At 42.1% G+C, this 16,053-nt stretch overlaps 1 protein-coding gene across 8 annotated transcripts in view; it reads right to left on the bottom strand.

Moving 5' to 3' along the window:
* The window catches only part of akap13b (A-kinase anchoring protein 13b), a 76,916-nt gene that overhangs the window by 34,008 nt on the left and 26,855 nt on the right, over positions 1 to 16,053 (bottom strand). For 7 of the 8 annotated variants that reach the window (XM_088080626.1, XM_042496483.2, XM_042496484.2 and 4 more), the window contains exons 4-9: positions 12,742 to 12,814; positions 7,880 to 7,992; positions 5,751 to 5,937; positions 4,591 to 4,762; positions 3,739 to 3,798; positions 30 to 89 (exon numbers count right to left, since the gene is read on the bottom strand). In XM_088080626.1, the coding sequence (XP_087936752.1) occupies positions 30 to 89; positions 3,739 to 3,798; positions 4,591 to 4,762; positions 5,751 to 5,937; positions 7,880 to 7,992; positions 12,742 to 12,814 (665 nt within the window). Of the gene's footprint in view, positions 1 to 29; positions 90 to 3,738; positions 3,799 to 4,590; positions 4,763 to 5,750; positions 5,938 to 7,879; positions 7,993 to 12,741; positions 12,815 to 13,432; positions 14,012 to 16,053 lie in introns of those variants that run through there. The other variant, XM_042496489.2, reaches the window with a different exon arrangement.

The following is a 16,053-nucleotide window of genomic DNA, read 5'->3' as shown; positions in this document are numbered from 1 at the left end:
AGCCTCTGGGGGAAACCTATTCTGATTACCTTCTGTTGTCTATTTGCTCCTGATCAGGACGACGCAGGGTGGATGGACACCAGCTCATACTGGAGAGACGGAAAGATGGAGGAATGACGGGTGGAGGACGTGAAAACATGGAGAAAAAGAAGAGATGTGTGAGAGAGAGATAGCTACATATTTGATGAAAGGATGTTAAAATCTTGATTAAGACTAAGGAGATGGATTAATGATGGTGATATCGATAACATGAATGACGGACTCCTCGTATCTATTGAAATGATGCGTGCACAGCAACATAGAAGGAGTCTGGTGGGAGACAGCTGTGTGTGAGCTGCCTAATGTTTAATAGGCCCCAATCACCAACTGCTGTCAGGACACTGTTTAATCAGGGTGTAAGAAAATATTAATACACTTGAGTATCGCGATACTTTGCGTTGGGATACTGTATCAATATTCAAAAATAAAATATTGATTTTTGATCAGCCGTTTCCTATGCGTTCATAATGTAGCTGTGCTTAATTTTGTGATGTGTTAAAACATCCAGACCGCTGGTGGCAGTGTTCTATCTTTAGCCAATTCACTCTTTCGTTCCGACGTAACAACACTCACCGTGTATAGAGCTGAAGTGTGGGCTCATTTTGGCTTCCACAATAAAGAAGGAACCAAAGACTTTGACAGGACCCATGCTGTTTGCAAAATGTGCCATGCCAAAGTCAAATATTCGAGGAACACAGCGAATCTGAGAGCACACTTGTCAAGACACCATTCTGATGTGCAGCAAATGGAGAAGCTAACAGCTTACTCTAAAAAGCGAGTGGATCCATTTCAACTCACTATGGATCAAGTTGAAGCAGCAAAGTTTCCACCAACTTCAACTTGTGCAACCAAAATAACAAGGTCGATACTTTATTTAATTTGCAAAGATTTGCATCCTCTTAGTGTTGTAGCGAATGAAGGTTTCCATAATATGGTGAATACAATGGAGCTTCATTACCCCATACCCTCTTGTCAATGCATCACTTACATCGCTATGTCCAAGTTGTACACGGAGGTCAAAACAAGGGTGCTGGAATCTTTCAGCTTTGCTAAGAGAGTTGCTTTCACATGTGACACTTGGACATCGAGGGCCACTGAATCATACATCATTATAACAGCCCATCACATTACAGATGAGTGGAAGCTGGATTCACATGTTACAAACAAGAGCAATGCATGAGAGTCACACAGGAGAGAACATCACAGTGTTACTGAAGGACGCTGTTACTGAATTGGGGTTGGAAGCAAAAGATCCCATCATTGTAACCGACAATGCATCCAAGATTAACATAGTGGCTGATAACCCATGTGTGATGCTTTGCACAAAGCCTGAATCTTGCCTCACAGAAGGCAATGAAATTGCCAGAAGTGGCACGACTACTTGGCAGGATGTGCATGTAACTTCGTTTTTCAGATGCACCATAGCCAGCCGCCAGCTAAAAATCAAACAAGCGCAGCTACAGCTACCAAAACAAGGTGGAACAGCTCTTATGATAGGACAGAAAGATTTCTAGAACAACCAGCCATCTGTGCAGCAGTCCTTTCATCAGAGGTCAGACGGAGGGAAAAGGATATCTTCACACTGAATGACATTGACATCACATGCAGAGAGGGAGTTCTAAAGGCACTGAAGCCAGTGAAGGATGTCAGAGGAGAGCATGCCCACTCTGTCTATCATCGCACCACTCCGTGCCAAGCTTGTTATGGGCACAGAAGAGAGCCTGAATGACAGTGAGACAGTGAAGGACATCAAGGCTGCTATAGCACAAGATCTGGGAAAGAGATATGCCAAAGAGAGGGAGACACTGTGCATCAGCTCTTGATCCTAGGTTTAAGGATCTGCCCTTTCTGTCAGAAGCAGAGGCCAAAGAGACCTACTCCAAGACGACTGATGCTGTGGTGGCTGCCATCAAGAAGCAACAGAATGTAAGTAAATAGTAATTATAAACCTCGAGACCTCCAGGATTCTCTCTTGTGAGCCATTTTGCATGTATAGCCATAAAACAGAACGTTTTTGTAACCTGACCGTGCATTGTCCAGTCTGCCCCAAATTTCTCAGGCTGGATCAGACTCCTGGCCTTATGACATGTCAATGCCAACACCAAGTCAAAGTCATAGTGCCACCGACTGGCAACAGGAAATCACATGTCTTATACTTTGTTGTACTCCATGAGAATACAATTAATCAGCTGCAGCTAATTTAGAATGCTACAGCACAAGTTCGAAGACCAGAAGAACACACATTGTTTAAAAAACTTTACACTGCTGCCTGTTAGTTTTTGCCTTACTTTTTAAAATTATTTTCTTACTTTATAAGTCATTGCATGGCCTTGCACCAGATGACATCTAAGAGATACTTTTGATTTATGAAGCTGGAAGGACCCTAAGATCCCCCAACTCTTTTTTTTTAGCTGTACTAAAAAGTAGAACTAAAATTTTCAGAGATTCTGATTTCAGCTATCTAACTCCAAAATGCTGGAACAGACTGCCGGAGGATCTGAGAGGAGCTGGAAAGTCTATCTTTTTAGTCTGGCTTTTATGTAGTGTCTTACTATCACAGTTCTTTGGTTTATTCATATTGTATTTATTGAGATCCAACAGCTGAGGCTGATAAGCTGGAGTTGATACATATCACTGCACCATATCAGACTGAAACATTCCAGCTTCCCTGCTCCTGCTGATAGTGTGGAGACACTTCATTTACTCATACTCTTAGGACTTTTCCATTGAATACCAAGCATATGCATGCGTGTGTGTGTGTGTGTGTGTGTGTGTGTGTGTGTGTGTGTGTGTGTAGAATTAATGTCATGTAAGCAACCTGAGGCTGCAAAGCTGATTTAATCATTGTACTCCAGTCATAAAAGACAAGAATGCTGAAATGCTTGACTATTGTAAAGGAGGATATTGGTAACATGATCATGTTTTGAGAGCTTCAGATATTGTTACCGAATACTGTTCAACCAGCAGGAGGACTCACTTTGTTATTCAGTGTAAGCTAAGATAAGATGTGGAAAGAACAAGGTGGAAATTCAACAAATGAAGCACCCACTCATCTCTGTACACACACAGTCTCAGATTGTCATCATTTTTGGGCTTTTCTAGGTCACATGATGCTATGGCTATGTGGTTGTCAGTAGGAGCTGGCTCCCTCATGATGCAGCAGATGCTACTGTTACTGTTACTCTCTTACTATCACATAACTCTTCAAAAGTTGAGCGGATCATCTGGAAGTTCTGAATCCACAATTCCTCTTCGAAATGGTGGACTATCACCTCCAAGAAATCCCTCATACGTGACCGCTCCTATGTATAAGGGGCTCGACTTTCCATTATGGCTCCATAACACGCCTATGTGGACTTGGATAGTAAATAATGACGGCTAGTGTGGTGGCTGTAATAGAAATAAAGCTGCTAATGTTTTGAACATCCATCGCCAAGCTTCTTGGAATGTTATCACTAGAGGAGAAGTTGCAGAACATCACTCATTGAAAACACAGTCATCTTGCAATTGTCTTTTATCAACATTTCGAACATGTCGCTTAAGTTTTGTGCAATTCTGTAATGGAGACCTGTCTAGCATCTTATATGGCCAGTCCTTTGGCTTAAACACATGATATACAGCTTTAAGAGGAAGAAGAAAGTGGGCATGAAAAGAAACCACTTGGTGTGTAAGAGAAACAGGTGACAGATGAAGGTGTACCTTCTCCTGTGGAGGGGGGGCTTGGCTCTCTTCACCTCTCCTGTTAGACTCTTCCATGAGCTGAAAAAGGGGACAGACAGGCTATTAGTGGAAAGAAGAGGAGGGACAGACTGACAGGGTTCAACTGACAAATAGAGGTAAGGTTTATTTTACACAAAGCCAAGTGTTCTTTTTCTTAGTCCTCAAAATAACAACTGTCTGCTGTTTGAATATATATTATAATTATGGCTTAAATTGCTGTGATCACACCATTGCAACATCCCATAGAGACCGATTTCTGACAAATAATGGCTGACACAGACATTTCAATCTTAACGAGCAACTTTGGCTTGATTGCTGTCCCAAATAACATATTTAGATTCTGATACATCCCTTTTAACACACAGGAAAGCATGGCTGTGGTGAATGGCTCAGCTCTGTCTGTATTAGGAAGAGCACTACTGTCCATGGAAACTAGTGCTTCCACAACATAAACACATAGAATTACTCTTCCCACCAAATGAAAAGTTGGATAAAGTATCAAATAAGGTATTTAATTGATTCTGTTCATAAATGTGGAAAAATGAAGAGTGCAGTTTGTATCCGCAAGTAAATCTTCAACAGTGGAGAAGGTGTAAGACATGACTGAAGCAGAAAGAGGAGAGAAACACAGCTGCTATAAGAGCCGCTGCTGCTCAGAGGTCAGCAGTTTTCCCACCATATTGAAAGGGTGTTGTTGGGACACTTTGGGATTACTTTCGCCCTCCATCTCTCTGGGACATGATGGTCCTCGGATGGCTCTCTGAAGACTGACAACACCTGTGAGGTTTTGGTGAGGTGTGAGAAAGAGAGATTTGGTTGGAAGCCGAGCACCTGTGCTGTGTGATGTCTGTGTCTGCAGCGGCGCTGTTGGTTCCTGGCTCCCAGCTGTGACGACGGAGTGGAGACAAGGAACGGATGGTGGCTCGCAAGATGGCAGAGGAGACGGGATTTTCTGAGAGCTTGTCTTTTTCCTCTTCTTCCTCTCCTCCTCCATCTGTCTGGCCTGGGATGTGAACATACACACAAAGCTTTTATCTACTGTGACTCTTATGAACAACATTAGCTTTTAAGGATTGTTTTCTCTCCATTTATGCCTTTATAACAATTATTTGGGCCTTGGTTGCGCTGATGCCTTGATCCTGCTGGACACCACTTTCTACTACCATTATTATGAGTCCTGCTTCCACATTTTATATAAGCATGGCACTGTTATCAACACTTAGGACAGAGGGATGTCATATGCTGTAAAGCCCCCTGAGGCAAACTGATTTGTGATAATGGGCTTTATAAATACAACTGACTTGACATGATAGCTGAGAGAAATGTGAGGAGAAATGTGAAATAATTTGCGACGAGGGTCAGTGGTGCAATGTAGGGCTGCAGTCAATAGTCAGCACCATAAACCCTCTACGATCAGGTCCAAAACATCACCTTCCTTTTTTAGATCAGCTGAATAGATTGTGAGGTTGTGTACTGACAAACACTAAATGAGGTTTCTGTTTTAAATTAAGTTTCAGGTTAACATAAGCATGTAAATTACATAGGCATACTCTACGCTTGCAATAATCAGAAGAACTCTTCAAAATGTATGCAAAGAGATATTTTTAACATTTTACAAATCCCTGATGAGATCACATCTCTTTTGTTTTTCACATCTCTAAAATGTGAAAGTTCAGAGGAGGTCTGAAAGAGATGCTGTATGGGAAGAGGTTAAGAAAATTGCCTTTACCAACTCCAGCATTCAGGAGACACAAAGGTGACACTACTGAGTTATAAGTAATGATTGAGTTAGTTAGTGAGCTTGTTCACAGATTATATGATATTTTGTCTGAGCCTGTTATCCACTGTTTGAATAGATATGATTTAAGACAAAACTCCTTAAAATTAAAATTACGTCCACTGAGGTGTGTCTCTGAAAAGTGAAAAAACGTGTTCGCTCTTTGGGCTGCAACATGATACCATATACTATATATATATATAGTGTGCCTGACCTCTGTCCTCTGTTTCTGACTTCCAGGACAGTCTGGGGCTCCGAGGGGCCACAGCGTCAGGTATGCCCACCGACAAAGCCTCCTCAGTGGGACTGAGAGCTTCCTGTGTCAATGCATCATTTGCGGTTGAGCAGGAGACATGGACCTCGCTGTCCTTGTCTCCAACACAGAGGGGGGGGTCTAGAGGCTAAAGAGGAAAAGGAGACATATGAGATGAAGCAGAAAACATCACCATCAGTCACTGGGAAACACACTCATGTTCAAATTGTCTCAAGTCTCAGTTCCCCTTCTTGCTGCCTTGATGTTTTACCCACTTGCTTCTTTACTGACAGCCTGGTAAAACAACTCACTCTCATAGTTAATGTACGACTACAGGCCAATTTCAAACTTACCATTTTTAAGTAAAGTTACTAAAATAGTTGTCCACCAGCAACTTAGTAACTTTTTATTGCAAACAATTGCTTTGATAACTGTTACTCAGATTTTTGGTCCCATCAAAGCACTGAGACTGCACTCATACAGGTAATAAATGACATTCGCCTGAGCGCAGACTCTGGCAAAGTCTCTATTTTACTGTTGTTGGATCTAGGTGCTGTTTTTGACACAGTAGACCATACAATTTTGTTAAAAAGACAAGAAAACTGGGTTGACTCTCTGGAACTGTCCTTGAATGGTTCAAATCATATTTTCATGACACAAAGTACTTTGTCTTGATTGAAGGCTATAAGTCAGACCAGATGGCTGTGACATGGGGTCCCACAGGGGTCCGTTTTGGGACCTGTTCTTGTTTAATCTCTATATGTTTCTGTTAGGCCAAATCATCCAAAATTTTTTAAAAAGTGGCCTACCTTAATCATGCAGATGACACGTAAATACACAGATTGCTCTCGCCAGGTGATAATGAACCTACAGAACGTCTGTGTCACTGTATCAACGACTAAATGCATCAAAATTTTATCCAACTTAACAGAGATAAGACTGACATTAATTTTTTTGGGCCTCAGAAAGAAAGACAAGAGTCAGCCTTCATCTTGAATCCCTCTCTCTCTCTCAAAGTCAAGCAAAAAACCTCAGGGTTATCCTGGACTCTGATTTAAATTTTCACTGTCACATCAAATCAGTAACTTCATCTGCCTCCTACAATTTAAAAAACATTGCCAGAGTCAGAAGAATAATGTCAAAGCAAAACCTTGAAGGTCTCACCCACGCCTTAATTTCCAGTAGCTTAGCTTAGCCCTGTAATGAACTGACAATCAAAAAGCCCTTCACTATTTGATCATTCTATCTCTGTGAGGACATTTATTTTTCATATGACTCTAATACTAAACAGAGCAGACTTATGCACATACACTCCCACCCCTACAATCCCTCCAATTCTTGAACCAGTGGTTTGAAAAGTTGAGCACATTCAGATTTGAATGTGATTTCAAAGGATGCTGTAAGACAAGTTCAGAGGGAAAGAGCAGCCATGTGTCATCTGTGGAGTTGCAGGATCATAAGGAAAGTGAGTGAAAAAGTCTTCTTCAGGAACAAGTGAGTCGCACTACAGAGGAATTAAAATTAAACTGTCTCTCTGTAATTGCATGCACAGATATTTGACAGAATTTACAGCACTGTGCAGAAATGTGCAACAGACACATTGTTGCAACTACTGACCCTTAATCTGTAGACCTGTTAAAGCTGGGCGTCCTATCCAGGGTGTTCTCAGCTTCTAACCCAATGACACCTCCAGTCCCCCGGAAACCCTGAATAAGTGCTTACAGACAGCGCACAGATCTTTGATGAGAACTTTGGGATTTATCTACAGTCTTTGTGGAACAGCTAGTCCACTGGTTTTCCTCTGGTTCCTGCCAAGATCGAGAGGGAAAAGTGTTCCCTGTCTGTTACGCAACAATCCTTTCCCCAGAGGTTCTCCGATCCTGGTTACATTAAAGAAGTGTGGATGTAGGAACTGCAGTTGTACTCTTATTTCTGACCCTGACAGAAACAGAGTGTGTTACTAATTTCAGCTGCTGTGCTGACATAAAACCAGCATTTATGTGCAGTACCACCAGAGATCTGAATGCAAGCTCTGGACCATGAGCAAACACATGGACATGTGTGTGTGTGTGTGTGTGTGTGTGTGGTACCTTTTTAAAGACACTGTCATCCAGTTGCACATTGACTTTTACGCTGTCTTCGTCTCTATGCAACAAACACGTGGACACACACTCGTTGGACACCTCCGTGTTTGGAGGAATGTCTAGACAGAAAAAAAAGAGGGAGGAGACCAAGCAGAGACAAAAACACCTGGCTGGATTAGTGATCACGGTCAGTGCACAATTAAGTGAAACATATAATACCTAGTTATTCTAAGCAAGTCCCTTGTTGCTAGCCTGGTAAAACCATTCTGATGACATGAGCTCAACATTCTGTGTCACTGTCTGTATCAGTCTGGACTCTCTGTCCCCCCAAACACTTAACAGAAATTACCATCCATTCAAGCCAATCAGGGAAACTGCTGTAGTTGAAAATGTTGACAGCCAATCAGGGACTATATTATCGGTGATGACGCGGTGTGCAGGCCACTGCTTGCAGAACAGCAATAGTAAGTAAACACAGCAATACGTGAAGTTAATCAGTAAGAACAGAAACAAGTGGATAAACTTGTGGAGTGTGTCAGAGGAAAATACTTTTTCTGCCATTTTTCTGACTGGATTTGGCCTAATCTTGATTTATCAACTACTGCAGTTGGTAATGAAGAAGATGTTCCCCAGTAAAAAATGTTCATTGTTGTTTCATCACTGATTGTTGTAGATCAGGATCATGTCATACAAATGTTAAGTACAGATACACTATATGTTTTAGATCATAACTGACTTTTCAGTGACATATGTATTGATGTAGTAGAGGCTAGGGATAAAGTCAGGATTGACTGAAGAAGTTTGTCCATCAAAACAAGTATTCTTACCAACAAAAAGTGTTTGGAGCAATAGAGTCCAGACCGACACAGAAAGAGAAACACAATGTTGAGCTCTCTTCATCAGGCTGCTTCTACCAGGCTCGCTTTTGCAGTGCTGGGTGCAATCCACCAAGACAGGAAGTTCACCTCATGCCACTCAAACCATAGAGAACCAGTCTAAGTGTGTGTGTGTGTTTGTGTGTGTTAATGTGAGTGATGTAGTTTTAATTAAAAAAAATCTTAAGGTTTGAATCTGTTGACAATTGAAACAGCGGAGACGAATGTCCACGGAAGAACATAAAAGGGAAGCACCTATCGGAAACAAACAGGAACCGATGCAGGGTTAATCAGCCAATCAGATTCAAAGGTTTTACTGTGTGAACGTGATGAGTCATGATAAGGCTTAACTGATAAAACACAGAGGTACCGCCTAAAAAAAAAAGCATCCTATGGCAAAAACCCTAGGTTGTATTGTTGAAACCTCTCTACTGAAGACAAAGATTTGCTGAAGACATAGATATATATCATTTGTATGGATAAAATTGAAAATGACTGAAAAATCTCTACATTTGGGGTTTTGTTAAAAACTTGATTAGGGGAAATAACATTACAGCCAATGGCAGAGGGAAGTGATCTGTTGTTTCTTTGAGGCAGAAAAAGAAAAACTCAAAGCCCTGTTGCTGGGTACATTATCTGAAAGAAGACAGAACTTTCTACATTTTGATGTATAAAATGTGTATGAGAAGAGAAAAATGTTGGTGCTACTGGAGTTTAAGTCAGAAAATCCTGTGAAAGTAGAGGAACAGAAAGATTTAGACATCATCCACTCTTAGCAGCACAATAGAGTAGCCCAGAAATGAATTAGCATTTCATTTCAGTACCTCCGGTTCCCTTTTCTCAAAGTCAAAGAGTTTTTTGAATGGGTTTATTTTGTTAGGAGCCTGAAATGAAATCCATGGTTAACACAAACTGAAGAGACTTTCATGTTTTGTTCTACAACATAAAATACCTAAGTAAATACCCCCCTGTGAACTTTCAAGCTTTCATGTTTCTTAAATAAGGCAGTTGTTAACAGGTGGCTGAATGAGACTACAGAACGTCATCACGATGAGCTGCGTTAAATACAGCTTTACCATGGGCTCTTCAGCTTTGTAGTGGTGGCAATGCGACCATAGTGTAGTTCATATACAACCCACATTAGCTTTTAATGTCTAGCAATTACATTTAGGCTTCAATAACCCTAAAAGTGGTGTTCATTTGTGGAGACAATCTTGTTTTTATCATAAACGTTTATTTGCCACAGAGCTTAATTTCTTCAGTGATCCAAAATCAGTTGGAAAAAAACATATAGGCTTTCTGACGAGGGAACCAATGTTAGCTTCCAGGTTGACCTACAGAAAAATGCCATACCTGGGGTACTCTATACAAATGTGCCGCATAAAATGTAGTAATATATCAAAAAGCTGACTTATAGCTTAATAGTACAAAGGTGTGTGACCCTTTTAAAGTTTACATTTAGTATGCAGCTGAAAGTATGTGAAAGCTGTAGCATTTTAAAGAAGAATGGGTTTAATAGGATTTGAAGATTTGGGATCTTTATTATTCTTTGAGATCTTTATCATTCTGTATACTTGATGCACAACCAGAAGGCACACATCAACTTTTCAAATTGTAGATTATGCGCTGATCCCAGTACCAAAATAAATGGATTGGACTCAGTCTAACACTGCATGAACAGTGGGATTTTCGGCAGTAATTGTACCTGTAAATTGCCGTGGAAGTTCAAGTTAGCAGCTTTTGACAGTAATTTACAGTCAGCACTGATAACTGCCTGAAACCAGGAATTGACATAGACTAGCACTAGTTGTTCAGCACTCTGAGCCAAAGATAACTGGTTGCGAGAGCTTTGTCCCGCCTCCTGTGTCCCGATTGGATGAAAGTTTCAATGTCACTGTGTGGCTGGTCATTTTCTCCAGCAATCAACATTAGTTTCGTTTTTTTTCTTCGGAAATTTGAACGCACACGGAGGGAAAACAAGGTGAAGTATGTGTGTATGTTTACATAGAAACATACCCAAAATAACAGAGCAGCAAGACAGAGCCCAGCATAAAGCAAGACCAAGATAACAAAATTATGGTGAACAGTTAAAATGGCGCTAGAATCATTATTTTTGAACAAGCGGCCTCGCAACGCTGCAGCTGGAGGACAGGCAGGACAACGACCCGTTTGGAGATATTAGGTAAGTGTCTCTCTGTCCGTTTCTGACAACTTCTGGCACAGGCGAACTCTGCAGTGAACGGCCAAAAACTTAAAGGAATCGCGGACATTTGCAGGCATTTACAGGCCCTTTTCATGCAGTGTAAAGGCTCGAAAGTAGGGCTGTCATACAATGACATTTCTAAACTTGTAAATAATCGCAGAATTTCAATTATGATTAATCGCATTTTTTAATCATGTCTTCAATTCCATTACTTTGCAGATTGTCTTGATTAGGAATTACAGGAAAAACTGCATAGAACTGGCATAAAGTGGGCATGTCTGTAAAGGAGAGTCATGGGTACCCATGGAACCCGTTTGAATTCACATATCTTGAGGTCAAACTTCAAGGGACCCCTGTGAAATGGGCATGCTGTTCTTCCATTGCCAATATTTTGCCTCACTTTGGAGGGTTATTTAGCCACCTACCTGAGAAGTTAGCATGGCAAGCATACTGCTGGTCTTTTAGTTTAGTTTCATATGATACCAGAATCTTCATTGTAGCTTTTAAACTCAGCCACTGAAGGAATCTTAATGAAAGGAATGTTGGTCAGCAATGAAAAAAAAAAAAACAACAAAAAAACAATGAAAAAAAAAATGAGCGCATCATGTATAGACCTTAATCACATTCTGATGAATGCATTAACACTAACAGCCCTGCTCAAAAGCCTAGAGTGACTTTATCTTTTCCATTAATTCAGCAGTGAGAAACATACAGTATATGTCCTTTAAAAAGTATCTGGTTGATTAAAGTCGATTATTTGTGGTGCCTTGTACTTTGTGGGGGCTGGTGGTGTGGTTTTTTTGTGTGCTGGGTGGGTTGTTCTGTTTCTCTCCCTGTGTTGCAGGGGCTGGGCATGGCCTCCGGGCACTGGAGCTCTCTGCACACATCCTCACCTGCGCCTGATCACCAATCACCTCTCCATGCAGTATAAAGTCTCCTGCTGCACTCTTCTCGGGCGCCAGATTGTTTTCCACCATTCCAGTGGTAGATCGGCCGTCTCTCTCTCTCAGTACTTTTTGCTGCTTCTGCTTCTAGCGACTTTTTGGATTTTTTGTGCTCACGCATTTATTCTCTGTGCTTCCTCCAATACTTCTCCTCGCCGTGCTCCAGTGCCTCACCACCCAGCTCCTCGCCTTCGCACTCAGGCACCTTCAGCTCCCTTTCTCACAGACTTGCTTCGCCCTCAGCCACCACCAGTCACCCGCTCTCCCTCGCCATGGCCCAACCTCATTCTCAGCCACCCTCAGCCACTCGCTCTCCCTCCCCACGGACAAACCTCAGCCACTCAAAACCACGCGCTCCCCGGCTTCCCATTCCCCATTCCCTTCCTCTCCTTAATTATTATCATTAAAAACATTGTTTATTGTTCACCTCACGTCTGCGTGTTTGCTTCTGAGTTCTTCCCTATTGCTCTGGTTATGCAGTCAATCATCAATTTTCATGGTAAGAAAACAGCAAAACGTGTCATCAGTGATGCAAGTGAAACATTTCACATCATCTGGATCCTGAAGATTTTGGCTCATGGCCCAGGTGGGGGGCACCCTAAGACTTTTTATCTGTACACACATCCTAAACCTCAGGGACACAGACCTGGCTGAAAATCAGTAAAGTATACCTTAAAGGTTTTTTGCCACTACATACAGTACAACATCAGCTCCACTATATTGACTGTAGGTATTTTAATCATTTATGCAAGAATTTCCTTCACATGCTGAGACAAGTAACACTTCATCAACTGGTTAAACTTTGGTCTGTGTATGTGTTTTCAAAGTAAGGATTTAAGAGTTTACCTGTACATGTTGTTACTGTGTTAGGTTCAGGGCATGGCTGGACAGGGTAGAAAACATCCCTTTCCCTCTGGATCTAAGACAAAAAAAGGAAATGGAGGAAGATAAGGAAGAGTCATTTCTCTGATGAACAGAATTGGTACAAATTAAGGTCACCTAATTGTTTGGGCTATTGGGCTGTCAATGGGCTCTTTGTCACACCGCTTTTCTGCTGTTGTTCCAATCATCTGCTGAGTCTATGCACAACTCCTGTGTGCATATTCCCAACGTCACATCCATATTAAAATATGATGTCGCCACACCCACTGGCTTCACTTATGACTCTGCCCACTCAAGCAGTGTGATGTGTGTGTGTGTGTGTGTGTGTGTGTGTGTGTGTGTGTGTGTGAGTGTGTCACATGTTTGAGTTATAGTGTACATATCAACATGTACCAGAGGAACCACCACACCTCTCTATATGAGGCCATTTAGAAATAGTCTCGCACTTACACAATTGTGTATGTAACTGTGTCTTTATATACAGCCTATAACTGGTTAAAAAAAGATTTTATGGGTTTCGTGCTTGGATGTGACCCCCACCCCAACATTCCAACCAATGATGTGCTTACCAAAATTTGGTATCAGTGTTGTTAGTACAGTCACACACACACACACACACACACACACACACACACACACACACACACACTCCTACCTTAATCAGCACCACATCCACAGTTCTCTCTCCTTTGGCACAGAAGCTGTACCTCCGCCTGTGTCTCTCATACATGCTGGCAGTCTCACCCTGTCTGACACTGACGATCAATGTGGTAATACACAAGCTGTGTATGAACCATTTCACAGGTGAAATCCTCAACAATCACACCTCTCTCTGCTGTCTCTCCTTTCTCTCTGGACTGAAACTCAGTCAGAAAAACAAATATCGTGAAAGACTGAGGGTGGAGTTCACAGTGGAAAAAAATCCAGCGAGCACTTTCCAGAGCTGCAGGCTGCCTATTTTCTTGACACCAGAAGAGCAAAAGAAAATCTAGCCACAAATCAACTTTAACTAAACCTTTTTTAACCATTAATAAGCTATAGACGAAGAGCAAAATGTGCCAAATCAACACTTAAAATGTGCCAAATCAACACTTAAATTCACGTTAACTTCTTCTTCCAAACCAAGATGACTTGTGAAATGATCTTAGTATTCAAACAAAAAAGTCCTGCATGTCCACAGTCTGATGTGTAATCCAGTAAGGTCTACATATCTGATGTTCCTTCTTGCTGCAGTTGGGGTTAGAAAATGAGCCTCTCTGCCACATCTGTTCATAACAGCAGCCCCTCCCTTCATCCCTCCTTCCCACTCTCTGTTCCTTTTTTCCTTCAGGCCCTCCATTCCTCCCTCTCCCTCTCCCTCCTTCTCTCTCTCTCTCTCTCTCACACACGCACACCACCACCAATCATATCTGTCCATTACTTTGACACAAACTCCCTCTCATCCATTTGCAGCCTTTCTGCTGCACTGACACTGAGGTCCATTCTGACACTGAGGTCCTCTGCACTCTAAGACAGAGAGACAACTTTCCATCTGCTGAAACAGACACACACACACACACACACACACACACACACACACACACACACACACACACACACACAAAAATCTGTGAAGGAGTCTGCTGCTGGATGAGATGAAGCATCACTCTGTTGTTGTGTTTATGATGTTCTTCAGTGCTAATTGCATATGCTCCAAAATATAATTACTGTTACAGCTATATGCACCATCACAGCACAGTCAGCCCTGTGATACATCTGTGCTGCTGCCCCCTCTTCTCTTCACATTATTGTAACAATGAGAAATGTGAAATTAACATGATATATTTTTTTCCTTTTAACAAAGAATTCTTTTGTCCTTTATATCAGTACCTCATGGTTGTGGTGAAACAGCCTGTACATTGGCGGTCAAACTGGTCTGGACAGTTCTCACTGCATTAAGTTGACCATGTTTGTTTTAGGACACTTTTAATAAAAGAAAAACAACAATAAAAACATAAAAACAACAGTTTTATACAAATTAGGATTTCCTCATGTTTCATGCCTGTATGTCGAGTAATATGTGTACTTGAATGGAAAGCTCATCAATGTGTCAGGGATTTTCATTCTTGTATGTGTTCAATTTTAGGTTGTAATATTTTCTTGAGTTTTGAAACTACAGATCCCATCATACGTTGGGTATTTGCAACACCCAAAATACAAGAAGGATGTCACTATGGCAGAATTTAGAAAGGTCACATGTCAAGACCCCAGGAATCAGTGATTGGACCGAAAATTGTCATACTTTACAGACACGATTTAAGAATGTCACTGATTTGTTAAAATGTGTCATTTTTGCAGAAGATTCAAATTAATTTTGCTCTCAGAAAAATTCCCAAAATTTGGTTTGGTCAACAGACTGCCTCTTTATGTTAATAAAATTAAATTGCTTGTTTGTTTTCTTATCAAAAATATAAAAAAAAAAAGATTCCCCAATTAATGGGGATGAAACGGGTGGGGTTTGGACCCAAATGTAGTACACAGGCGCTCAGGAACAGTTGGTAATAACTTTTATTTTCCACACAGCAAACAAGATACGGAGCAGATTGAATGAACACAGAGTAAAGTTCGTTCTGAAAAGCTGAAAGCCCTCACACAGTCTCTGGGGCTCAGACGAGGGGAAGAGACATACCTTACTTCAGCTGATGTCGGCGAGGAGGAAGCTCCGTGGCTCGAAGAGCCGGCTGTTTGTGCGGAGGTGGCGACGGGGAGAGAGCAGAGGAATGGTCAGAGGCAGGCGGGGGGGTCGTAGCCAGCTGAGCAGTCCGCGAAGGCAGAAGCACCAATGGGGAACAGGCAGGAGGATAGACGAGGCCAGGCAGAGGAGTCGTTACCAGCAGAGCAGTCCGATACCAGAAACGCTGAGGCAGAGCACGAGGTCAGGGACAAAAGGCAGGTGAGTTTACCGGGAGGCAGACAAGGAGAGCGGGTCGGGGACAGGCAGAGTCAGCTTCGGGAGATCAGACAGGGAATGAACACTGGAGAGTCTCGCATGACGCTGTCGAACAATCTGGCAATGAGTGAGAGTGCTGGAGAGGCTTATATGCAGGGCTGATTGTAATGAGCTGCAGCTGTGAGGTAGGAGAGCAGAGTTGGGCTGATGAGGTGGGCGTGGCTGGCAGGTAGAGTGGAGCAGAGGGAGGGTGAGTGGAAAAATACTGCAGCAACAGTTCCAGAGGAGCCGGGTGGGCGGAGGGGGCCAGGAGGAGGACTAGAACTCCTCGGAGGCCTCTGTCCCAT

Source organism: Plectropomus leopardus, chromosome 7 (genome assembly GCF_026936395.1).
Source record: "Plectropomus leopardus strain MGB_pleo_1.0 chromosome 7, ASM2693639v1, whole genome shotgun sequence".
NCBI lineage: Eukaryota > Metazoa > Chordata > Actinopteri > Perciformes > Serranidae > Plectropomus > Plectropomus leopardus.
Note: the sequence above shows the minus strand (reverse complement) of the source record. Positions and strands in the feature narration are given on the sequence as shown.